Here is a 26,936-nt window from a genome sequence, read left to right as displayed (position 1 = left end):
AAGTCGACCTACAATCGTTCTGGCAAGTGTAAGAAGCTTCATAAAATATCGTGCACGCAGTTGGCCGTGACGGGCTTCCGTAGAAACTTAGAACTTCTTCCACGGCGCACTTGTGTATCAATCGGTGTTTGAGTGTCTTTATCAGGTATGTTATGTTGTGTATTATTGATACTAGCTATAACGTGATGTCCTACACGTGTTCAAAACAAACAACAAAGTGCTGAGTCACCAGATGGAACGGAACGAGTCAGTCGTTCAAAGTCCAGCTGAATATATCACAAGGTGTTCCTCTCATGATTATTTGATGTCTTTCGAGGTCATGGTCTGTTGTCGGCTTGAAAACTGAAATATGTTTGTTCCTGTTTCTGATGGAATGGTGGAACGACATTACATCGGTTAGTATAACGTCAGATAGCTTCGATTCTTTTTCACAATAATCTTGCCACTGTGGTTGCAAAGTCCCGCCTGGGATATTTGCAAATTATGTCGTCTCATCGATGTTAGAGTTACGTCCCTTGAATTGTACCGCTCAAAAGTAGATGAGCCCGTATATTTAGTATTGATGCATTTAGCAATTTGGAACAAGATTAATTTTTTTTACGTTTTGGTAAATAGAATTATTACAATTGAATTAGTGAGATATTGGACAAACACAATCATTGAACAACATAGCCTAGCAATGTTCATTAATAAGACATTCACCATGCGCTATTCTCGGCTACGTAAATATCATTATGTATGCATTATGTATACAGATGCACATGGCTACGGGATGTTCCTGCGTAATTACTGTGCACTAGACCCGTTAAGATCCGGGCTAGAATAGGTCTTCAGCAACCCATTCTTGTCGTAAAAGGCGACTGTGCTTGTCGTCAGCCGCTACTAACGGATTGGGTAGTCAGGCTCTCTGACTTGGTTGATGCATGTCATCGTATCCCAATTGCGTAGATCGATGCTCATGATGTAAATCACTAAATTGTCTGGCCCATACTCGATTATTAACAGATCTTCGTCATATACCTGGACTATTTCTCAGTACGGCGTTAAACAACAAGAAGAAGGGGGGTGGGGGGTGGGGGTGGGGGCTGTTGAATAACTAAATATAAGTTGTTATTTTTTAAACGGTCCAGATGATATAAAAGGCAAATACAGCTAGTTATATAGAATTACATGATGGAACGTAGGAATTGTTGTTGGAAACAAAATATGTTTGAAGTCACTGCTTCAAAACTTGATTCGTCCCTTTTGGGTTTGCTTCCCACGAACCCCAAATCCCAAATCACTTATACTGAAGAATTTGAGTCAATGAGTGAGTGTTTTCCTTCAAAACCACAGCGGGGGACACCAAAAATGGGCTTCACATATTGAACCAATGTGGGAAATCTAACCCATGCGTTTCGGCGGTTTGACTAACGAAGGTTTTAACCACAAGGCTACCCCGCTGCCCCTTGCTTGTTTGAATGTGGATATGCACTTTTACTTGTAAAATCCGAGGGCAGAGAGGTTGCCAAGTGGTAAAAGCATTCGCTCGTCGCGCCGAAGACCCGGGTTCGATTCCCCACATGGATACAATGTGTGAAGCCCATTTCTGGTGTCCCCGTCTATAATACTGCTGGAATATTGCTAAAAGCGGCGTAAAACCATACTCACTCACATGTACATGTACATGACGTCTCGATTTAGGTCAAGGTCTGGATGTAATGATTTTGAATTTGAAGTATGATATGATCATACTTGGCTTGCTTGGGGGCAAAGGCGGTGAATGTGCTGCTGCTGTCTTTGCCAGTGCAGTTGATCCCCGGTGTCTGGAACTCGTGTCGAATCCTCGCTTGCGTCGAACCCGTACCATATGTATCACTATGTTTTTCCAAGAATTAAAAAATATGTTCAAATACCCTGACAATATAAGTGTGTGTGCGGGGTTGGGGTCTTCGAGGCTGTCTCATGGCCCAAACAGCCATCTGTAATTATGTGAACTACGCATGGCACATGCTAATAGCATAAGTATGTACATTAGGGATGACTGTCTTGAAGTCCGAGCTGAATCGTATCAAGTTGAACACAGGTTATACTTTCTAAATCATGGAATGATAAACTGTTTCCACTGATTTTCAGAAGCCAGACTTCTGGCGGGATGAAGCATGGCGCTCCGCAAGCTAATCGTCCACAGTTTCATAAAATCGTTTATCAACATAGAAAGGAGGACATCAGTTGTCGTGGCATTCAGACACTCGCTGACCACAATGGCCGGTCCGTCGCTTCATGTTAGCCAGTCGGAAGTACTTGTGGATGAGAAAGTACGTGTGACCGTCAACGGTCTTCACAGAAATCAGAAGGTTACCTTGCTGTCGACGTTGGTTGAAAACAACAAGAACTTCGCATCCTGCGCTCACTTCGTGGCGGATGACCACGGCCATGTTGACACCTTTGTCCACCATAGTCTCGGAGGAACTTACTCAGGTTGGTCAAAGTCTTGGTCACTCTTTGGTCCTCAGTATCGAATGAAAACAAATAGGGCTGTACGTGAAATGTGTTCGTGGAGTACACTTCCCCTCACCAAAAGTCATACAAACAGAACAGTTTCTTATAAATGATTCGCCAAAAACTGCTTTCGAAGTGTAAATATGTTTTCATGTGTGTTGACATTTGTAATTTAGGACGCTACGCATGCGCATCTGAATATATATTGACCACATTAAGCAAGAACCGCTCAATATGCTGCGCCAGCCAACAGTGCAACGAATTTAATCACAAAAACTATATCCCCTTTGTGCATTTGGGTTAGTGTTGGGCCCCTGTGTGCCATGCTTGTCATATGAGACAACATTTGACGGTCAGGCTATATGATTGGCTGTCACAATACCCCGTTGGCATGGTTCATGTTTTCAATCACTGGTTTGCCTGATCCAGACTCGATTATTTACAGACCTCCGCGAATAGTTGAAAAAAACCCACTGAGGTGAAGGATACTTCTTGTAGCTATATATTTAGATCAACCTACATCATCCCCCCCCCCCCCAAAAAAAAAAAAAAAAAAAAAAAAAAAAACAACAACAAAAAAAACAATCAATCAGATGATTCTTCCTTTATCTGTGATTTGGCGTCGCAGATTGTAGCCTGCGCTACATGCCGAGAGAACCAGACTGTGCAGATTGTGCGTCATTTTGTCTGATGTCATAAATCAGGGTTTATACTATAAACAATTTGTGAGTCTGGCCCAGAATCGATTATTTACACATTACTTGGTGTACCTTCCAAATTGCTGCGCGATGATAAACTCTCTCTATAATGCATTAACCAAGTGAGACCGAACCCCAGTTGATCTCAGATGATGATACTAACGTAACAGTTTCATATGAAATCCATATGTTCAGGTTTACAACCAATGGGCTTATTCACAACCACACGGGAACCGTTTGGGACATCCAGATTATTAAAACTAGATGTCACTACACCGTATGACGTCACACTGTCCGTACACGAAGGCCACAGGGAATTTGCACCCCTGGCTCGAGAATATGTGCAGTCACACTCAGCTCTCGCTATGACGTCATTCAAACGATGGTACATGAGACCCGGCGTCAAGAAAATTCTTATTGAAGAAGACGGAATCCACGGGGCGCTGCTTTTACCACCAGGTACGTGTAACTTTGTTTTGTATAGGTCGCTGGACACAAACGTTATCTCTCTGCCCTTGGCGGGTGAAGTATTCAAAGGGCTACTTGATTTAGAAGGTCAGGAACCCAATCTCATTAAAATCAGATCTTAGTTTTCGCTACCGCTAAACAATGATCTGAGGACATCCAATTACGGGTCACGTCAGAACGACCTTTCGCGAATTTTGACCGACCAATGAAATGACTGACAAGAAATCGACATTAGCCAATCATAAGGCAGCTTTCTCGAGCTTTACGACACTAGTTTCAAACTGGCGACTACGCTTCGAAACATATTTTGACGTATTCTCGATTAATAAAATTAAAACTGATAAGAAGAACGTTCTAGAATGGCTTATAGATGGCCTAGACTGTATGGATATAATCATAAAACCCGTAACTGTCGTTCGGATTACCCCGTGTTAAATATTTCGTGGTTGCATGATTAGAAAACACATTCCGACTGTCACTTTCATGATCTGGTAAGCGACGCTCTGATTGGTTGGATGAAAGGTCGTTCTGACGTGACCCATAATGGGATGTCCTCAGATCTTTGTTTAGCGATAGCGAGAACTAAGATCTGATTTTAATGAGATTGGTCAGTAACCCTGCTGGTATTTTGAATCTGACAATATCAACCACGTCTAAAAGGATCACATCCGTGGTGTGGTGGAAAGACCGTCTGCCCGGAAAACGGAAGGTCGATGGTTCGGTCCCCTGGTCGCATCTGATAAAACAAGGACTTGTAAGCTCGGAGTCAGTATACTGTGTCTGAGTGCGGTATCCATGTTAAACTCTGACATGGTATCTCAGTGGGCTAGCAATATAAAACCGACAGAAGTCAGGACTAGTACAAGCAGCCATGTACGTCGCTATGTAAGTTCAACAACCTTGAACCACATTTCACGTCACCTCATTGAACATTAATATGTTATTGTGATTCAACACGCTGTATTGTCTATAGTATAGTCGTTAGCAACAGAAAGGTATTTAAATGTTTTTTGCTGAAAGGGAATGGCTAGTTCAGTTCATGGTTGTACTATTATCCCAGGTGACGGTCCGTTCCCTGGTATTGTGGACGTGTTTGGTATGGCGGGGGGCATCTTGGACTACAGAGCGGCGCTCCTGGCATCACATGGATATGCTGCCTTCTCTCTGGCTTACATCGCCTATAAAGATCTTCCAAGCAATCCAAAGGACATGAATATATCTTATTTCCTGGTACGCTGCTTCTATTTCTGATTTCCCCAAAAGAGCGATATTCTAATTTTGTGTCTCTTTTATATATTATGACGACGAGGGTATGAGAAGATGTCCATGGACCACAATACGTATTAATATTGATCGAGTAAAGGGTTGGCTTTAAACAGTATTTCAGTTGTACTCTCGCCGCTAAATGTCCCACAAAAGCCAAAACCTGGTCGAGATCATTTACTTCTTCGATGAACCAACGAAGATAGGTAAAGTGCTGACACCCCAAGGATCAGTGAATATTGAATTTTACCAATAAGATGTTCACTGCTGTCATATTGATGATGGACAGTTAAATATAGCTTAACCTCTTGTCAGACCGGGGGGGGGGGGGGGGGGGGCACGGGTAGCCCAGTCGTCTAAGGCGCCGCGATTCGTTGTGCAGAGTTGCGTCCCTTGGGCACACCAGAAACCTATGATTGTGGGTTCGAATCCCGGTTCGCACCAATCATGTTTCTAGGTTTGTCAGCACCATACCCGTGCTCGTGGGTTTCACCGAAGTGGTAAACGTCTGAGACCTGCATCTCTTCGGGCTTTCCTCCCACGTTAAGCTGACACGCCGTGATATAACTGGAATACTGTTAAAAGCTGCGTTAAACCCAACTCACTCACTTGTCATACGAGGCGACTAAATGAAACAGTGGGTCAGCGAGGGACATTCCTCATTATATTAGTGATTGGTTTGTATGGTCCAGAGTCGACTTTTTACATGCCGCTGGAATATGCTTGACTGCTTCGTTCAACTACAAACAAACATGAATCAGAGCTTAAACGCCATAGGTCGTTGCGAGGATATTTGTGCACGGGTATGTAGTCAAACTCTCCGACTTTTTCCGATGTATTCTAAAACGCTGAATTAAATATCAAAGGGTCTAAATGACCAGAAACAACGCTTTTATATTTCTCATGGAATTCTCTTGGGTTTCCCCAGAAATGTGGAAGTAGTCCGTCAGTGTTTACGTCATTTCATGAATACAGTGGCTTGAAAAACGCATGAACGTCAAAATGTCACTTTCGTTGTCATGTGACCGTCCTCTTGTCCAATGGGTAAGCCGTATTTCATGTAAAGTTCAAATTATAATGTGTTCATACTCCATTTGAAACTTCAGAGAGCCGTTGAATGGTTTGCTCGTCAGTCTGAGGTTGCCCCCGGTGGCGTCGGGATGATCGGGCACTGTATTGGGGGTAGCCTGTGCATCATGACCTCAACACTTTCACCTCATGTAAGTAGCTGCAGATGATGAAATTATTCAGCCTGAGACATAGTAAAGGGATGAGTTTCACTTGAGATGTTATGTAAAAATGTGGGGTTGGTGGTACGTTTTAGTATTTTCACTTGAGATATTATGTAAAAATATGGAGATGGTTATACGTTTTAGTATTTTCACTTGAGATATTATGTAAAAATATGGAGATGGTTCTACGTTTTAGTATTTTCACTTGAGATGTTATGTAAAAATATGGAGATGGTTATACGTTTTAGTATTTTCACTTGAGATGTTATGTAAAAATGTGGAGATGGTTATACGTTGTAGTTATTTTCACTTGAGATGTTATGTAAAAATGTTGAGATGGTGATACGTTTTAATTATTTTCACTTGAGATGTGATAAGTGTTTGTTATTTTCAATGTCAATAAGAACATTCAAAATTATTCTAAAATGAGTCACAATAACAATGCAAACATGAAGCAAACATGAGTCATACGTATATTTCCACTTTTGGATCTGCTTGGTGTAAGAAGCGGCTAAATTTGATCCGGTGATTAGACTAGGTGGCTCGGTTAATTGCGTGTCATCGTACCTCGAAGGTTGCACACAATGCTCACGTTGTACAACTGGTGTAAGTTGTCCAAAGTTGATTCGAAGTATGCGGCGTCAAATATGTTTTCGTAGGAATATATTATTTTCCATGTCAAACTAGGTGCTCATAACTGCCACTCATAAACGATAAAAGAATTATGACATATATGTCCAATCGATGATCGCACGGAAACGACACACGGCCACTCGATTTCTCGCGTGAGGAAATACATTGGAATATGATGCCATTACATCACCAGCTAAGTTAATAAGTCGTAACATCTTTTCTCAGTACAAAATATGACAAACACTAATTTATTTTCCAGGTGAAGGTGTTGGTAAGCACAAACGGCAACCCCTTCTTGATGCTCACCGAGGATATTTACATTGATGACATTAAAGTGCCCGGGACCCAGTAAGGAAAGACTAGTGAAAGACGCCAGGCTTTAATTAGACTGCGTCCCCTCTATGATCAGTGGGGGCGGTCGGGTAGCCTAGTGGTTAAAGCGTTCGCTCGTCACATCGAAGACCCGGGTTCGATTCCACACATGGGTACAATGTGTGAAACCCATTTCTGGTGTCCCCTGCCATGATATTTGCTGGAATATTGCTAAAAGCGGCGTAAAACCATACTCACACACTCTATGACCAGTGATGTCATATACCATGTTCCGGAGGTTCCTGAGGCAAGGGAGTTAACTGACTATACAAGTCTGGAAGATGGTCAAATACATGACAGTAGCGATGCCGATCGCTGTACTTGTCAACTTTACAAGTGGCACAAACTTCCTGGGGGATATACGAATCACTCCCTAGTGACAATTTTCACGAATTTGCAAACAATTTAGATAAACTTCTCTGGAACCTCACGTCTGTCATGATCATAATTATATCTTTTTCTTCATAGTTTCGACGTGGCAAAGTGCACATTCACTGACGAAGGCGTGATGCAGAAAGATGCGTTTAAAGAATACAACATTAAGGATCATATTATACCGGTAATGCTTAATTATCTACTCACATTTATTTCATTCAAGTAATGTTCTTGTTTTAGCAACCTAAAGCAACATTTTTTTCACAAAATCAACCATTCATCACGAGGTTACGAAAGCCCATTGGGATCAAAACAGTAGCTTTTTCGAGTTTTAAAAAGATGTTGGCTACGGTTTTGACCCCGACCGACTTTCGAACAAGGCTTTTCCTTTGAGAGCGGCAATGCTCCACAGTCTGGGGATCATGTCCAATGTAGGTCCGGACGTTGTTGTTTTTTGGTTTGGTTTGTTGTTTTACGCCGCACTCAGCAATATTCCAGCTATATGACGGCGGTCTGTAAATAATCGAGTCTGGACCAGGCAATCCAACGAATTACATCATGAACATCGATCCACGCAATTGGGATCGATGACATGCATCAACCACGTCAGCGAGGTCCAGACGTACATGTATGCATAGTTATTATTGATGCGTGTGACAGTGTTAGAATCATGATCATCACACAGTTGGAGTGAGTATGGTTTTTACGCCGCTTTTTGCAGTATTCCCATATCAGGGCGGAGAACACCAGAAATAGGCTTCACACACTGTACCCATGTGGGGAATCGTGGTCTTCAATGTGACGAGCTAACGCGTTAACCACTAGGCTACTACACCGCCCCTCAAACAATTTGTGCAGGCAAAGTGGTATTCAAGGATTTGAATCAAACTTGATAGGATTGTCAACTGGTCCGAGCGTAGCCACCAAGCCACCAATCTGGTACAAACAGTGTTAAACAGAGGCAAAGATCTAGACCTTTAATGGGGTGGGTCTCGTTAAAGATTATTGCACTATAAAGCAAAGTGCATGCACGTGGGTGCGTGTGTGTCTGCTTGAAGTAGTCCGGACTAATGCCGGTTTATAGTGCCAGCCAACAATGAGGCCATGCCGTAGTTTAACATGGATACCCCACTCAGACCAAGTAAACTGACGACCAGTCCTTGTTTTAGTCCCTTATTCCTAACGTCAGACTGGGTACACCAAGTACGATCTTTTAACGTCTATTGGTATGACGCGGCCAGGGGATCGAACCACCGTTCTCCGGGCAGACGCCTTATCCACTACACCACGCAGGCGGTCAGATCTGTAATGAGTGTCATGTGTGAGACATAGTCTTTATATAATACCAGTTATCATTAGATTGTATTAGATCTCAACTTATGACGGACAAAAACATTAGCACTCAAAGAGGTTTTGAGGAACTTGAATGAAACTTGCTAGGAATTGTAATTGTCCGGAACCTAGCGCCACTTTAAAACGCACGTCACTGTATTTGGTTCAACATTAGCATGAGAAAGTCATGTTTGTTGAAGATGTACTTAATACGTCTTGCTTCATAGTTTTATTACGACAGGGCACCCTCATGCAGAAGTGTGTTGTTTGATCAAGTTTACAACATTCAAGACCTCAGCAAAACTTTCCAAAGTTTTTATGGTTTGCATGTAGAGGGCATTTGATGGATGTGACAAAAATTATGTCCTATGAAATTCCCTATTTCAACTTGTACCATATGTTCCGGGTTTTTTTTCAGTGGAACATTTGGCTTGTCTTTGCATGTGTTTGTGACGGGTGCCATCAGTTGAGCAGGATACGCTTACCTTTTCAAACCCTGGTGTCATCACTATGTGATAGTGATTCATAAACACATGCTTGTGATTTAGTCGGAATCGTACAATGGACTCTCATGCTGATGTTGAATTCTTATTCCTTAATGGTTTTAGTGGAGACTTCTTATGCCTTTAGAAATGTTTTTTGTCGCTTTTTGTAAGTACGAATCGAATAAAATTTGATCCATATGCATAACATTTAATAACCGGTCTTGTTATAGATTTGGCGGCGAGATGTTAAGACTTTGATAGTGGTTGGGGAAGAAGATCTGTGTGTTGACGCTCAGTGGCAGCATGACCTTGAAGAAGTTGTACCACGTGATAAGAAGACGAACTTCCGGTTTGTATACTACCCGGGGGCAGGTCACCTGATTGAGCCGCCATATTCTCCACTATGCAAGGCGTCATATAACAAAATACTTAGTAAGTACATATTAACCCTACGTGTCTAACACTTTCTTTCCGGATTGGTTACAAATAATCACATCTCAAGGGGGTCGAGTCTAGTGGAAACGTTTTCAGATTGTGTTAGCGTATTAATTAGGACTGTGTGCCTATTTAGACAAGCACTTGTCACGTGGCTTTTCGTGATGGGTCACAACCGTAGAGTATATATTTGTGCTGTAAATCTGATTATTCTATTAAAATACTTTTGGATTGGCACTTAAGGTTACTTGTTGAACCGGTTCAACAGAACAGACTCAATCACCAAGCAACATGATTTACTCTCTTGACCATAATGGTAGAACTACATTGGCAACTCATATAAGACTTAGAGTAATATTATTTAAATTTAAATTTGGATGGTGGAATCAAAATATTGGTTGCATTTCAACGGGCATGGCAGTCTCCAGACAGATATTTTATGACGGCTTCTTTCAATAAATACATGTACTGTTCTCGGTTCGGGTCTGTACTAAAATGCTGAATCCCATATACCCAGTGACCCTCGTCTTTATCGATGGATAATCATTACTTTGTTTCGTGGTAATAACCGTAGACTTGCATTTGGGTGTGGCCGCCATAAAAAAGCTCCATATAACCAACTATTTGTTATTGTTATCCCAAGAGGCCTCAACTATGAGGAAGATGAACTCAGTGTGTTATTAACTTGTAACAGATAGGGCCAGTCAAGGATAGGTTTCGCCAATTATCCTATCAATCCACCAACTTCTGAAACTTTCTGTCAACTGATACTATCCATAACATGAACTTTTTATTACATTTTGAACTCTGATGTAACGTTTCTTGAAATTAGCCACTTTACAGAGTATTTTCAATATTGTCATGGTAGTTACTGATCAATACTTCAGATATTTAAATATTACAGTATCACTGCATATTGCACTGAGGATGAAATCAAATGTGATATATTGTGATATTCTCTTTTTTGCTCTCCTAATGAGTGGGGGCAATGGTGGCCTATTTGTCTAAGACACGGCATGCAGTTAACTGTACAGAGTTGCGTCCCGCAGGGATGCCAGGAACCTATGATCGTGGGTTCGGTTCCCAGATTCGTCCTGATTGGTTTTCTAGATTTTGTCAGCTTTATGCTCGTGCACATGGGTTTCACCAAAATGAAGAACTGCATCACGTGCCGCCCATATACATGTAGATATGCTTGTCGCAAGAGGGGACTAACGAATCGGGTGACTTGGTTGATCGTGTCCCAATTGCGTGGATCGATGCGTGATGACAATCACTGGATTCCCTAATCCAGACTCGATTATATACAGACCGCCGTCATATAGCTGGAATACTGCTGAGTGTGGCCTCAAACAACAAACAAACAAACATGCATTTGAGCTGACACAGGCGCATATAGAGTGAGTGAGTATGGTTTTTCGATGGTGCAATATTCCAGCACCATCACGACGGGGGACACCGGAAATGGGCTTCACAAATTGTCCTCATGCGAGGAATCGAACCCAGGTCTTCAGCGTGACGCTTTAACCATGAACATATACACACATGCATCGGAAAACTATGCTAGATTATGTAAAACACAAAAGTGCTACTGCTCAAGATAAGTAATGGCAATCGAACCCGCGGTTCGACATAATTTGTGCAGTCTATAGCAGGGGAATAAGGTTTGCTCGCGGGCCAGGTGAGGTTGCTCATTGAAGAATACACGGATAGCATGAATTCCACATGCACAGCGTCACACACTACCGCAATTTCTGTTTCTTCCTTAGCACGTGAAACAGGCCCATAAAGCGGGATTCACCCCAAGTTTGTTGAGCAGTAATATTTGATTATATGCATTCATATGTTTACGAATTGTCCCGCTTAACTCGACTTATCTCCCTTGTATTGCAGACGTCACTCACCTGTGGGGCGGGGAGGAAGAGTATCACCTGCCGGCCCAGGAGGACGCATGGCGAGAGATACTGACGTTCCTCAAAACACACATGACTCCGAAATCTCACTTGTGACACTTGTGATCAGTTCAAATCAGGTCTTGGTCCAAATCAGGGCTCAGTTATTACAGATAGTCAGCTAAAGATATAATATTTCAGAGTCGTTGCGCAGGACTATTTTAAAGCTGTTTCACAATGATCGTTTATTTGGGTAATGTTAATTGATGTGTTAAATTTACTGGAAGATATATCAGGATAATTCATGGAATCTTTTTGAATGGATAAAATAAAGGCCGTGAAGGGTGTTATGAAGGCTTCTACTCCATAATGAGTATCCTCAGTGTAACATTTCTTACTGGAGGAGGGGGCACGGGTGGCCCAGTCGTCTCCTGAGGCGCCGTGATTCGTTGTGCAGAGTCGCGTCCCTTGGGCACGCCAGAAACCTATGATCGTGGGTTCGAATCCCGGTTCGCCCTGATTATGTTTCTAGGTTTGACAGCACCATACCCGTGCTCGTGGGTTTCACCGAAGTGGTAAACGTACTAAGACCTGCATCACTTCGAGCTTTCCTCCCACATTAACCTGACACGCCGTCATATAACTGGAATACTGTTAAAAACGGCGTTAAACCCAACTCACTCATTTCTGGTACCCCGTGATATTGCTGGAATATTGCTAAAAGCGGCGTAAAACCATACTCACTCACTCTTATGGCCAGCATGAGTCGCTCGGGACCAAAACTAACCCGCTGACCCCACCTCTTTCAACCAGCAATGGGTTGTTGGGAACACATTTCACCACAGGACACCTCAGGGGCATTCATACAAGAACTCGTGTATGAGTGGTGTCAGGCGACTCAATGTTTAGTGTGAAGTCCTCTATCCACTATCCAATGATCGGGATTCGAATCCCTGATTATGACCCTTGAATTGTCAGTATGCTACAAGTTTCACAAAAGTGGTGCACGTCTAAAAGCAGTGTAAAACCATAGTTCACTAAAGGCGAGCCACACAACGCTGGCTAACATGTTTTCAAGTGCTAGTACTTGTTTGCTACATGAGTGACTAGGTATGGTATTACACCGCTTTTTTCCAACAATATCATGGCGGGGGACACCAGAAATGGGCTTCACACATTGTATTCATATGGGGACTCGAACCCGGCCTTCGGCGTGACTGGCGAACGCTTTAACCACTAGGCTACCCCACCGCCCCTTTCCAACAAGACAAATCCAAAGCAATGTAAATAGGAAGCTTTGGTGTAACCTACCGTCTGAGGCGTAAACACAGCTAACTCACTCAGGAATTCTGTTACTCAGGATCACACTGTTACATACTACAGAGGTCCTCGTTATTATTTCGAAAAATGTCTGTGATTTAATAACTATTGTGAACAATATACAACCTATGTGTGTAAAGAATGTACTCAACACCGTGATGAAAATACATGTTTTATTAAGTAGCACTTAAAAAATTAGATAAGGATGTGAATATTACAAGATATATAAAATTGCTGGTAACAGTATAAATTTAACGATACGAATGGTCAGATACAGGTTGGGCAGAATTACAATGGTGATTAACAACATCACCGTGTTGAAATGCAATGTATAGGAATATGTGTAACTCCTAATGTTTATATTTAGTAAATGACAACTACAGTCAGATATATGTTACTTCCTGTCTTCACAACCTCTAATTATTTGTGGAATATATCAAAGATATTTTCAATAAATGATAAGTATCTATGTGAAGGATTCTGTTGTTTCTTTTTCTTACCAATACCAAGCACAAGATGCAAGTACAGAACCGACCAAATAAATTTATTCATTTGACGTTTCGTTTTCAGTTCGATAGGTGGGTTTTGCATCATTTTTCAACTTTCAATGTAGTGGTTTTAACAGAGTAGAAGATAATGAATATGTAAAAGTTCCACGTTTTCTCTCTGCAGAGACCATTGTTTCCGAGAGAATAAGCACAGCAGCTACACGCATATATACATGGAGATTACAGGACCAAGAAGGGTTTCTTTGAGTGCTGCATGCCTTTCCTAAGTGATGGGTAGAGGACGAGTGACAATACCCACTCGTTAAATAAAGGTACAGTTGCCAGAACAAACAGCCGTGCGCTATTGTTATCATAACTGTTCCTTTTTATACCGATAAAGTACTGCCAGTCTTCCTCTGTCAAAGAGCACAGCCAAATACACGCGGTGAACCATTATCATTTTGGTGTAGTGAACAATTTACGTAAACGGTCCTTTACACTCTCCACACAAGGCCCACAAACCCACGTCCCAGGCGCCTGTGTAAGTCTCGGAACTCGAGTGTCACATTTGTGTAAAGTGTATTGGGTAGTGTACATTGTCAGGAATATTTGTACTTGTACGAATGACAACAACGACGACCTCTCGCTGCATCAGCGCCTTCAACTGTGCCCTAAATATACATTTACATGTTATCACAAATTATCCAAAAAGAGCTGTCGTATTAACAACATGTTTCGAGATTGGGATAAAGATGCTACACCGTGAAGTATACTACTCATATTTTGGTAAGGATACAGAGATACTTCAAAATGACATAATAAGTAGGTCGATCTAGAAATAGAACAACCCTTATCAAAGGTTGAGTAGTATAATTTCGATTGGGTATCATCTGATACTGAAAATGCTCCCATTATCCATCCCTGCCCCACCCTCTCCCAGCTCTTCTACATGACCGACTCCCACCCTCTCGTGTAGACCCCAAGCCCGCATCCAGGTCCAGATCCTCACGCCGCCGTCTGCTCCTGCGACTTCTTTTTACTCGCCTCCTCCATGCCTGACTTCATGGCAGTTTCCACGACGGCATACAGCGCCACCCAGGCTTTCTTGCGGTCAGAGGTGAAGTTGGGCCCCAGCTTCTTCTGAATAGCGTAGAGGAGACACTGGCCAACGTGCTGCAACCCAAGAGGGTGATTAGTACTGGCGATGGTTTAAGGGGCGATGGGGTAGCATAGGCGTTAAAGCGTTCACTCTTCACACCGACGGCCCGCGTTCGATTTCCCCCATGTGTACAATGTGTAAAGCCCCTTTTCTGGTGTCCCCCGCCGTGATGTTGTTGGAATATTTTTTAAAAGCGGCGTAAGACCATATTCACTAACTTTGAAAGCTTGGGATCGACCATTTGTTTTCGAACAGTGTGTGTGTGTGTGTGTGTGTGTGTGTGTGTGTGTGTGTGTGAGAGAGAGAGAGAGAGAGAGAGAGAGAGCATTCAAACTAATACAACAATCATTTCTATATCTCGAAATGGAGGTCTGCGCGGCTCACCATAACAAGCAGGAAATAGAGTTAGTTTGATGTCTGCTAGCATGTAGGCCCCCAATCCCAGCAAATACAGAACTTCGCAAAAGCTGCAGTGAAAGGTCTCTTCCAAATGAAGAAATATATAAACCTTGTGAAGAAACATTATATTCTCTGATATGTGAGCAGGCACAGACTTAACACAAGAATGCCTATTCTTAAGCTTGTACACTTGTAAATGCTGTATTTAAATGTCTGTAACTCTTCCTATGGAGGAATAAAGAATATATATACACTCGTGTCTAAGCACCATGGCATCTACACCAATAAGAGTGAGGGAGTATGATTTTACGCCAATAGTAGCAATATTCCAGTAATACCACAGGGGAATCACCCAAGCCTTCGGTGTGACGGGAGGACGCTTTAATCACCAGATTAGCCCACCATCGAGACCCAAACGAGAGTAACATTGAAGGAATATTTGTGTTCTGTGTTATCTTTTGTTAACATCGACATTTTCTATTGGACGTAGTAACTATTAACCTATGGAAGAGGAGTGGTGGGGGCAGGAAAAATAATACAGTTCTATTTAATTCAAATTAAAAATTAAAAAATTGAACGTTATTTAGGGACTTGTCATGTTACATGTATTGGGAGTGGGGTGGGGTGAAACAGTGTTACATGAAATAGGTAGGGACGTCCCATCCCCCATCAACACCCCTCTCCCTATCAATAATAAATGGCCAGTCCCTTAAGAAGGCCATTGTTTCACGTACCGAATATTGTTTCATGGTAATGCCGTAATGGTAATGTTTCCCCCCAAGGTGCTGGAGGTCTTTCCCAACCTCTGTGAGGTCATCAATCTCATTAACTGCACTGCCGATGACGGCGACCACGCCGTCGACATGACCACGGAACTGTTTGTTCTTCAGCATTTCTTCGTCAGATATATCTGTGTCCTTCGAAAACTTGAACATTTCTTTAGCCTCTGGGTGCTCTTTGAACAATCTAAAACCGACATCAAACCATTATTTCAGAGGTGTTTTCCTCATGAATAGCTTTTCACGTGTTACGGACGAACATTAGCCTACATTCAGCCTACAGTTTCTTGTTATAATTGTGGCAAAACATGACCAACATTATGCTTACATGTGTAAATGTTACAGTCAATGTGTAAAATCATATTTTACACATTGACTGTAACATATACATTGTACACCTGTTACCATACCTGTCAGTGTTTCGTCTTAAAGCCCAGATCACATTTTATGAGCACGTGAATCTGACAATTTCTTTTGCTGGGTTTCCTTTTTTCAAAAATCATCAATTTCCCTTTATAGAAATAAACATTTCCTTCACCGACGTGTATGACATGCAATGCACTATTCAGTAGTGTAGCTGTTAAACTGCGCAACCATGAACGTGTAGGTGTAATCTCCTAACTGAGCAGACGTACATGCTTGTTTCCCTGTCTCCACGCCAAGGTTTATTACACTGAAAGTCATACATGTCCTAAGTATATAAACTAACCGTTGTGGACAATGGACGAAGCTTTCAGATTGGCTTGGAAACTATACAGAAGGCAGAGTTAATTTTAGTAATGAACACATACTGTTTGGATTTAAAGAGAAGACTAACAATTCACTCAATGCATTAATTATGGTAACAGAATCTATGCTGTACACATTGAATAGAAATAAGTCAAACCAATCTTTTTACTAATTCAAAAAGAAATACTTCGATATTATGAAATTAAAAGATGTATGGCATATTCAAATTGTAATGATGCAAGTTTTCATGCCTTCTGGTATTCTCTGCATGTATTATTTAGAAACTCTGTTTAAATATGATATATGATCTGTCCATGCTACGAACATGCCAATAATGTCACAATAAATCCATGTACACTCTATGTATGATATGGAAATGTAAAATATGATGGAAAAAATATAAATAAACAAAACAAAACAAAAACAGTTGTGATGAATACCACGTATTTGAATTGTAACAGTATTGGCGTCACGACAACACAACGGCTGATCACACAGCCTTGGAGTAATGCAACCATGCAATATTTCATAGGAACGTTACAGCTATTCGTAATGGCTGGCCTAACATTCACAAGAATACACATACTTTCTTCCTGGTCATTGACATTTATATGTGACCGACTGACGTTTCCATAATAAACGTGAATAAAAAGTACTTTCAGGACTAAGTACATACAAATCTATTGCCCAACACGGCCATTCGAAATTGAAGTCTTCAAAACCAAAGCAGTGTATTGGCCACGGTTAAGGAGTCGGCGGGGCGAGTTTTGTGACTACAAAATGGGCATAAGCTATGAACGACTGTCAGAAATATTTTACCTGGATACCCCACTAAGAAGTTCCTTAATCCCAGTTCTACTGATTGTTATAGGTAGATAAAGAATATCGCAAAAAGGTAAAGCTTCGGCCCCAATCACGATATTAATACCTCGGAATTGAAAGGCTGGCTATATAAGTATAATTGACAGGTTACAACTGATAACTATACCTGTCAAAGGCTCTTTCTGACCATATTCATGTCTGGTTCATATACACGTAGATCAGGTCAAATATGCTTCGGTGATGTCTTAAAGCTTGAACTATATTTTGTTATTTTAGTTTAATACGATATGGTTACGTATCCCCGTGACAATAGTTTAAATGACATCACTGAAGAAGATGTTTTAATTAGTTAAGGAAGATATAGAATAAGGGCGTTTTATTGTCAATTGTCAAGTGTCGGACATATGGACATGCTCAGTTGGCTGACAACTAGCCTATTTTCTGTCTTACATTTGCATCTGCATTCTTACATTATGGAATTCTGATATAATCAAGTACATAAGAATGAGTGTAAGAGACCGTTATTTCGAAAATCTAGCTATGATCAAGTCCAATACGAAATTTCTACCGTATGTGCTATTGTTTTTTTTATCTAAATCTCCTAGAGCTATGTGATAAGTACAATGGACCCACTCGCAACCACAGCTTCGTTTCACACCTCATTTCCTCAGTAAATTCCCACACGATTGCTCTCGCACACGAGTGGAATTTGATTAGACGGCTACATTTTAGCGTCGTGTCTTTCGCATCGGACTCAAAATGCATTCAGGATATACTCTGTAAATTGTTAACACACACGGCATTTTAATCTACACATAATCTAGCCCTGCATTTAATTAAGTATGATCGAAAATGTTATAGAATGAAACATGTATATGATATGAATTTTGAATGTACGGAAGAGAACCGAATGTTATTCGACCGTGCAGTTGTCACATCGAATCCTAATGTTATTAAAAATATTAAGTAAAGGGTCATGACAAGGAAATAATTCGGTCAGTTCAGATAATTCAAACGTGTGTGTAATATCTGAACTTTGACATAGTCTTACTGCAGTCGGGTGAGTGTTTTCTTGTTTTGTGTGTTTGTTTGTTGTTTAACGCTGTACTCATCAATAGTCCAGCTATCAATATTACAGACCGCGGTCTGTAAATAATCGTTTCTGGTCCAGACAATCCAGTGATTGATGTCACGAGCATCGATCTACGCAATTGGGTACGATGACATACATCAAGCAAGTCAGCGAGCCTGACCACCCGATCCCGTTAGTCGCCTCTTCCGACAAGCATAGTCGCCTCTTATGGCAAGCATGGGTCGCTGAAGACCTATTCTACCCCGGAATGAGTTGGTCTAACTCCGTTGGAACAGTATTCAGCTATAACTTGGCATGTCATCCTGACATGATAATGGTCTTAGACGTTTACCATTTTGGTGAAATTAAACCAAGAAACAATCAGGACTGACTGGGATTAGAATAAAGCAGTCGAACGCTAATATGATTCTATATTGTCTATTTGGTGGTGAGTAATAATAACATGTTACATGTATTGCACAGCCATGTGTCTCTGTGGTGGGCCAGTAACGTAAAGGTCGATGACAAAGATAACCTATTTAACTGACCGGGTATGATAGGACTTCAAATCGGGTAGATGTACCCGACTAGTATGGCCTCCGGATAGGGTTTAATCCGCGTGACCAAAACTAGTTCCATGAACTGACATCTGGACATAGACTTGAACTCATGTGGCCACAGTGTTATTGTTTGTATGTACAGGCTATCGGTTGACATCGGTGAAATATGAGGAGCTAAGAACTAAGGGAGTGTCATGGAGCTAGTTCTGAATAGTGTTTGCACGATACTTCACAGGGTTTGTAAAAATATATTCAGAATTTATTATCTTTCAATAGCTGGAAAGTCGTATTTACAGTCAGAGTATTTACAAATCAAATTAGTTCTATGCCATATGCAGGTATCAGAAATATTCATAATTAGCAGATATCCCATTGTAAATAATGCGGCAAAACCCTTTCAATAGAAATCTCGATAGAGACGATTGAAGAATTCCGACAATATCATGAGCATGTGTTTATGAATCACTATCAAATAGTTACAATACCAGGTGTTCGCGAAAAGGTGAGCGTAACCTACACCACCAATGGCACCCGTCACAAACACATGCAAGGACAAGTCAATTGTTCACTTGAAAAAACATGGGAAAATATGGTACAAGAGGCCTGTCTATCAAGACGAAAGTCATATTTTACATTTTTCTTAATTTTTAGTATATCAATATGCTATACGTGGTTGTGTAGTCATACTTGGATCCGCTAGCATTTTATCAGCTTTAGATTTTGTCTCTTTTGTGGCCATATTAACTGTTGTCGTGGCGAATTGTCCAACACTTCTTCGACATTAAAACAGAAGCAACGAAGCTTAGTTTGTTTCATTTAAATAAGGATTGTGATATGTTTCATAACTGCTCATACATGTACATAAAATAATTAATTTTGTTCATGTAAAGTTAACACGATTGAAGGATTTTGTACCAGCGGAAACATCTACGTCCATATGGTTTGGCCTTCTCTTTATGAAGGGTTGTACTCACATTCTTAAATGATTTGTGGAAACAATTACTAAAATGTAAAGTTGTCTGAAATGAGTGAATGGGTTTGTTTTAACCGACACCGCCGTGAACAATATTTCAGTTATATCACGGCGTATCAGCTAATATGGGAGTCTAAAGTGGGGCAGGTGTGAGTGTACCACTTTTGGGAAACCCTCGGAGCACAATTAAGGTGCTGAGAAACCCAGAAACATTATCAGGGGGGATATAGGATTCGAATCAACACACATAGGTTTCTGGCACGCCTGAAGGATCTAATGCGGCGCCTTAGCTATGCTGGGTAATGCATTCCTTCTGTTCTCAAAGGAAACGTTTAATTTGAGAGAATTAAAACCTGGAAGAGTTCTGGTGAACTCACTTGTAGTAGAGGTGAGCAGCGTTGTCCACAACGTTACCCTGGTTGAACTCAGCCCACGACTCTCTGATGTCCGTCTTCTCCTTGCTGCTCAGCTCCCTGAGGCTACCACTGCCGCTGCTACAGTTGCCCATTGTCTCGATCTGTAGGGGCCATAAATAATAATAATAATAATAACGGTGATGATGATGATGGTGATGGTGATGGTGATGACGACGATGGTGATAATTGCATTTCTATTGTGTTCTTCACATAGGGAAAAGCTCAAAGGGCACCATTTTTAACATCGGTCAGTTGATTAGTGTGCACTCGATCATCATAACATCAATGGATCAGTGTGCAGCTTCCTGAGTAGTATACAGCCTTGTGAGGCGCTAGAAAGTAAACAGACACATTACCGTTTCATCCTTCCGGGTACCATTCACTGCTGGGGGAACAGTTGGAACACTGTCACCACATAATAATAACGAGACACCACATGCATGGTTTTTGTTTTTTGTTTTTTGTTTGTTGTTTCTTTATCGCCGCACACGGCCATAATCCAGCTATATGATGGCGGTTTGTAAATAACTGAGTCTGGACCAGACAATTTGGTGATTGAGATCATGAGCATAGATCTACGCAACTGGGATACGATGACATGCATCAACCAAGTCAGCGAGCCTAACCATCCGATCCCGTTAGTCGCCTTTTACGACAAGCATGGTCGCCTTTTACCGCAAGCATAGTCGCCTTTTACGACAAGCATAGTCGCCTTTTAAGGCATAGATCGTGAATCTTGGATTTTCAGAGAGCTGTCGGTTTTTTTCTCGATATACATTCCAAAAGGAATTTTAACGTAAGTGTCATGCTTGTGTCATCATTTAAACAATTCATCTTCAATTTTCTCTTTATCTGCCCGACTTTGTAGTGAGAAAAAAACAATACATTAAATAAAAAGGAAAGAAACGACGCGACTATGTTTGCATCACATAAAAGAGAAAAAAGCCACCTGTTGATTTTGTCAGGAAGTAGTATTAGTACTCATTGGTCAAAACTAGAAAGTATCAATTTTAGCCATAGATGCACGGCTATTGGTAAAACACTATATTCTATAACTCTCATTGTGCAGTGTATTTCTTATTTCTGGTTCATGTTCAAGCCTAAATCATGCCAATTAGGTAATTGTTTTCAGTGTTTGGGAAGCGGTCAGTAGCATTGTGATGTCAATACAACGTACTGTTACTCATACCTGAAGATCATGACGTCACAAAGGAATTTATATGACGATGTTTCAATGACAGCAGAAATGTTGGTTATATGTAGAATAAACTAATAGCGACATCGAATTATAATATCTTCAAACATCCATCTCTTCTTTTTGAAGGATTGGATCCGCCCACCCATCCCTCGTTGAAGGAATGTCTCCGCTCATCCACCTCATGTTGTTGTTGAAGCAAAAGCATACGCCCATCCACCTCTTGTTGATGAAGCCATGTCTCCGCTCATCCACCTCATGTTGTTGTTGAAGCAAAAGCATACGCCCATCCACCTCTTGTAGATGAAGCCATGTCTCCGCTCATCCACCTTTTTTTGCTGTTAAAGCAAAAGCATACGCCCATCAACCTCTTGTTGATGAAGCCATGTCTCCGCTCATCAACCTCATGTTGTGGTTGAAGCAGAAGCATACGCCCATCCACCTCTTGTAGATGAAGCCATGTCTCCGCTCATCCACCTCATGTTGTTGTTGAAGCAAAAGCATACGCCCATCCACCTCTTGTAGATGAAGCCATGTCTCCGCTCATCCACCTTTTTTTGCTGTTAAAGCAAAAGCATACGCCCATCCACCTCTTGTAGATGAAGCCATGTCTCCGCTCACCCACCTCATGTTGTTGTTGAAGCAAAAGCATACGCTCATCCACCTCATGTTGTTGTTGAAGCAAAAGCATACGCCCATCCACCTCTTGTAGATGAAGCCATGTCTCCGCTCATCCACCTTTTTTTGCTGTTAAAGCAAAAGCATACGCCCATCCACCTCTTGTAGATGAAGCCATGTCTCCGCTCATCCACCTCATGTTGTTGTTGAAGCCAAAGCATACGCCCATCCACCTCTTGTAAATGAAGCCATGTCTCCGCTCATCCACCTCATGTTGTTGTTGAAGCAAAGCATACGCCCATCCACCTCTTGTAGATGAAGCCATGTCTCCGCTCATCTACCTCATGTTGTTGTCGAAGCAGAAGCATACGCCCATCCACCTCTTGTAGATGAAGCCATGTCTCCGCTCATCTACCTCATGTTGTTGTTGAAGCAAAAGCATACGCCCATCCACCTCTTGTAGATGAAGCCATGTCTCCGCTCATCTACCTCATGTTGTTGTTGAAGCAAATGCATACACTCATCCACCTCTTGTTGTTGTTGAAGCAGAAACATACGCACATCCACCTCTTGTAAATGAAGCCATGTTTCCGCTCATCCACCTCATGTTGTTGTTGAAGCAAAAGCATACGCACATCTACCTCTTGTAGATGAAGCCATGTCTCCGCTCATCCACCTCATGTGGTTGATGTAATGTATCAACCAATCCACTCCTGATTGTTCACATACGTCTCCGCCAAACCCCTTTTTCTTAAAGGAATTCCTCTGCCCAACAACCCGTTTTAGTTGAAGAATTACCCACCAAATATTCCACACCATCCTTCCTCCGTGGGAGAAATGTTGGATACTATATATTTATATCCACCCCGAATACCTGATTAGGTACCCTAATTAGCAATACCTCGAATAGTTCTCCGCATCATCCACCCATTCCGGTGGTAATATACATATTCCAACAACTACCATTTACCCATTCGAAACTAATCTTTAAGAAGTAATAACACCATCCACCCCACCTCGAGAAGTGGTAAAAATATTCCTACCATCCTCCGCTACCACACATGACCGTAGACATATGCTCATCACTACTCCTATCCAAATTGCATATCGACAACCATATAACAAAAAGTTTCTAAACCTTCAGCATGTGTCATGCTTTAAACCTTATGCAAATATTATTTGTTTATACAGTCATAGCAGTAGATGTATACATAAATCACACTGAATGTACACAAATGTCACTGACACGTCAAGAGCCATTGAAAATGATTACCTGGTCTTCAGACAACCACTAGAGACATAGAGTTTACTACACAGTCCTAGACTTGGACATATATCAGTTGTAGCACCTGGCAATTGTTTGAGAATACACCCGTATGAGCCGGGGGATATAGCTACATTGAACGTAGAAATATTTCTCATTCACGTAGCGTGAGTATTCACATTTTGACAGAGACCATTCACTTGGTAAAGGCATCTGAATAATGTAAATAGAAAATGGTATTGGGCTATGCTTTCATGCATATTCTGAAAGTCTTTATAACGAGAATATATTTATTTCAAACATGTAACCAGGTGTATATTTACCGAATGTTATAATCATATGTATTTCATTAAAAGCGTTTCCCCAAGACAGCCGTATTCTTTCGACTTTCTGTATTATCAAACAATGCTATTTGTGAATATTGTATTTCAAGTATGTCAAAATTATGTTTACGTAAGAAAATCATTGAATCATGTTTTGGCATCATCTTAGAAAGTCATTATAAAAGGTTTCATATTCACATTGATGTAAATAGATAATCAGATAAACATTCACATATTCAGCCGAGTCCTTAAGTCCTTCCACAAAGCAGTTTTGTTTTTCTTTTAATAAAAACAGGGAACAGGTGCCCCAGTCGTCTTAGGAGCTGCGTCCCTAGGGCACGCCAGAAAAGCTTAGATTGTGGGTTCGAATCCCTGTTGGTCCCGATAATGTTTCGAGTAAACACCTGAGACTTGCATCACTTCGGGCTTTCAACCCACATTAAGGTGACACGCCATGATATAACGGTAAAGCGACGTTTAACCCAACTCACTCATTCTAATCAAAAGAAGCTATTGCATAACTTGAAGCAAATACAGCGCCCCGTTCCCGGAGATCGGTCCTTTCCACTGAGACCGCTTCAGCTCCCTACCCAGAAACACAGATATTACTGACCGAACTCAAACCGAACAACCACGCTCAGTCATCCGCCGATACAGATTCCATTGGGCGTTAAAGGCAAAACAGTGGTGAAAAGTATATGAATGGATCACTGAAAGTAGGTGATGACACCAGGTGTTCGCGAAGAGGGGAAGCATGCCCTGCCCTGCCCGGCCGGTAGCACCCGCCACTCACACAATTTGCATAAATATCTAAGAGTTTGTAGCTTCACGTCGCGCGGTCCGTGAAGTCATGTCAAAAATATTTTCTCTTCATATATCCCTTATTTCTATCCATCAGTATATCAAAACAACCTGCCCATTTATCTAAAGTTTTGCAGGGTAATGGCGCTTTCTATAGTTCATCACAGACGCCGCATTGAAATTCCGGTTCACAATAGTCCCCCATATCGTGTTCTTGTCCCGAGAGATGACAATAGAGGATTGGGTGATTACAATGGCCGCCAGGGGCCATCCCATTGCGACGTCATTGCTCGTTGCTCATGCCATCAACCAATGGTTTGCCTGGCCAAGACTCGATTGCCTACAAGCGCCATGATGCAGCTGGAATATTGCTGACTGTGCGTAAAACAACACCCCTTCAGTTCAGTTTCCTGATAATAAGGACAATATATATCCTACTCAATAGACGTTAAAGCTCAACCTATTTTCACATATGACTATAGTTATTCTGTTATGTTATTAAGTAGTACATGAAACCAATCTGTGAATCTACTTGCAATGTTTTTGCATTCTAGTTTAATTTGACATTCGCTGAAAACCAGATAATCTTTTAAATCACAAATGATTTTCAGAACTGAAATAGATAGTCATTGTGAAACTTCCAACATTATAATGATATAGAAAATTTATTAAACATTTTCACACAACCGAACTATTTGAATTACAGATGAAAACCATCTTTAAAGATATACTCAAATAAAACAGTAACTAAGAAGTACAGAAGGTAAAATCTCACCTGTGATTTAGGAAAATCTTCTTTAACAATCCAACCTAGTGACGTAAGTAGGTATGGGTTACTCTGTCAACACACCTGGGCTCTACTCATGTCCACGCTGAAGGAAGCTCGCTGAGGCCTACCAGTAGAGATACACACCTGTACATAAAAACTCCATATCTTTTCTTAGTGTACACAGAATAATCTTTTACACGGAGTTATTTACGGGCGCAACCCATTCGTGCGTACCTGTTGAATGGCCAGTTAGTATCGCAATAGAGGCCAAGATGTCGGTAGCTTGACAACAATACGTAGCTAGGCAAAGTAAGGAATCACCGTCAGAGACTCGGGTTGCCTTAGAGGACACCGTTAGGGACCATTCGACATTCGTGGGGTGGGGTGGGGTGGGTGTTGTTGGTGGTGGTCTTAGTTCTCGCTATCGCTTTGTTTTTGCGGTAGCGAGAACTAAGATCTGATTTTAATGAGATAGTTATTATCATTATTTTAATTGTTTCAGAAAAAATAATATAAATAAAAATTAACATGCTGGATGTACTAAAAAGATGTGTGAAAATATTTGAATTGGTCGGTTCATTTCAAGCAGTGACCGATAAAATATCCCCGCCCCATCCCTAACAATGGTGGGTCACTTAGAAGGGATGGGGAGTAGTGAATGTATTTTTGTACGATTGTATCAGCATTGTTCCACCTACAACACGGTGGCATGTAGATAATCAAATGTGACAAACCAGTGATTAATAGCATAAACACGCAACCACGCCTTCGAGGCACGATGACACACAAATAACCAGGCCATAAATACCACCCGATCCACATCGACTCCGTAGATAGTGAGGCCTTTTCTGTCTTGCTTAAAACGGATGGTAGCGGTTAAAATGAGGAATACGGCAGGTTTGTTTATACGTTTATACGTTTATAACGAACACGCTTATAACGAACTGGCGGATATAACGAACTGTTTCCTGTTAATACATATATATATATGCTTATAACGAACTACGGTTATAACGAACTAAACATTTTGTGGTCCCTTCGAGTTTGTTATAACCGTAGTTTACTGTATAACAGATATATTGTGTTGGTGTGGAATAGGGATAAACCAGTATCGGAGATGGAGGGTGTGTGTGTGTGTTTTGTTGTTTGTTTTTGTGTGTGTGTGTGTGTGTGTGTGTGTGTGTGTGTGTGTGTGTGTGTGTTTGTTTGTTTGTTTGTTTGTTTGTTTGTTTGTTTGTTTGTTTGTTTGTGTGTATGTCTGTGTCTTGTTAGGATGTGTGTTTGTGCGTGTTTGTGTGTGTGTGCTATGTGTGTGTGCGTGTCTGTGTATCTTGATTAGGGCGTGTGTTTGTGTTTATGTGCGGCATGTGTGTCTGTGTGCGTGTGTTTGTTTGTGTGTGTGTCTGTGTGTGTGTGCGTTAGTTTGTGTATGTCTCTGTGTGTTTCTGTGTAGTGTGTGTGTGTGTGTGTGTGTGTGTGTGGTGTGTTTCTGTGTAGTGTGTGTGTGTATGGTGTGTTTCTGTGCAGTGTGTGTGTGTGTGTTTTCTGTGTAGTATGTGTGAGTCTGTGTGTGTTGTTAGGGT

The 26,936-nt window shown here is 41.3% G+C and overlaps 2 protein-coding genes across 5 annotated transcripts; one reads left to right on the top strand and one right to left on the bottom strand.

Moving 5' to 3' along the window:
• Positions 1 to 67: 67 nt before the first annotated feature.
• On the top strand, positions 68 to 12,171 carry LOC124137035 (bile acid-CoA:amino acid N-acyltransferase-like). 2 transcript variants are annotated; one of them, XM_048403870.1, is made up of 9 exons: positions 68 to 145; positions 2,116 to 2,460; positions 3,375 to 3,638; positions 4,708 to 4,877; positions 6,017 to 6,130; positions 7,035 to 7,123; positions 7,616 to 7,706; positions 9,570 to 9,771; positions 11,668 to 12,171. In XM_048403870.1, exons 2-9 carry the CDS (start codon positions 2,142 to 2,144, stop codon positions 11,781 to 11,783), a joined length of 1,365 nt encoding a protein of 454 aa, XP_048259827.1. In that variant the 5' UTR covers positions 68 to 145; positions 2,116 to 2,141; the 3' UTR covers positions 11,784 to 12,171. The 2 variants fall into 2 exon arrangements, with proteins under 2 accessions (XP_048259827.1, XP_046359095.2); XM_046503139.2 differs by lacking the exon at positions 68 to 145 and adding an exon at positions 175 to 395 and having other exon boundaries at positions 11,668 to 12,170.
• A 974-nt stretch (positions 12,172 to 13,145) lies between these two features.
• Positions 13,146 to 25,580, bottom strand: LOC124137032 (neuroglobin-like). Of its 3 annotated transcripts, none has more exons than XM_046503135.2 (4): positions 25,360 to 25,580; positions 20,345 to 20,478; positions 15,767 to 15,998; positions 13,146 to 14,647 (listed from the first exon to the last, which is right to left on the bottom strand). In XM_046503135.2, the coding sequence occupies exons 2-4, from the start codon at positions 20,473 to 20,475 to the stop codon at positions 14,480 to 14,482; spliced, it is 531 nt and encodes a 176-aa protein (XP_046359091.2). In that variant the 5' UTR covers positions 20,476 to 20,478; positions 25,360 to 25,580; the 3' UTR covers positions 13,146 to 14,479. The 3 variants fall into 3 exon arrangements, with proteins under 3 accessions (XP_046359091.2, XP_046359090.2, XP_046359089.2); XM_046503134.2 differs by having other exon boundaries at positions 20,345 to 20,484; positions 25,360 to 25,579; XM_046503133.2 differs by lacking the exon at positions 25,360 to 25,580 and adding an exon at positions 23,240 to 23,301 and having other exon boundaries at positions 20,345 to 20,484.
• Between the last annotated feature and the right edge of the window lie 1,356 nt (positions 25,581 to 26,936).

Source organism: Haliotis rufescens, unplaced genomic scaffold (assembly GCF_023055435.1).
Source record: "Haliotis rufescens isolate VD_foot unplaced genomic scaffold, xgHalRufe1.0.p SCAF_3, whole genome shotgun sequence".
Classification (NCBI taxonomy): Eukaryota; Metazoa; Mollusca; class Gastropoda; order Lepetellida; family Haliotidae; genus Haliotis; species Haliotis rufescens.
The sequence above is the reverse complement of the archived record's forward strand: the minus strand, read 5'-3'. Positions and strand labels throughout refer to the sequence as shown.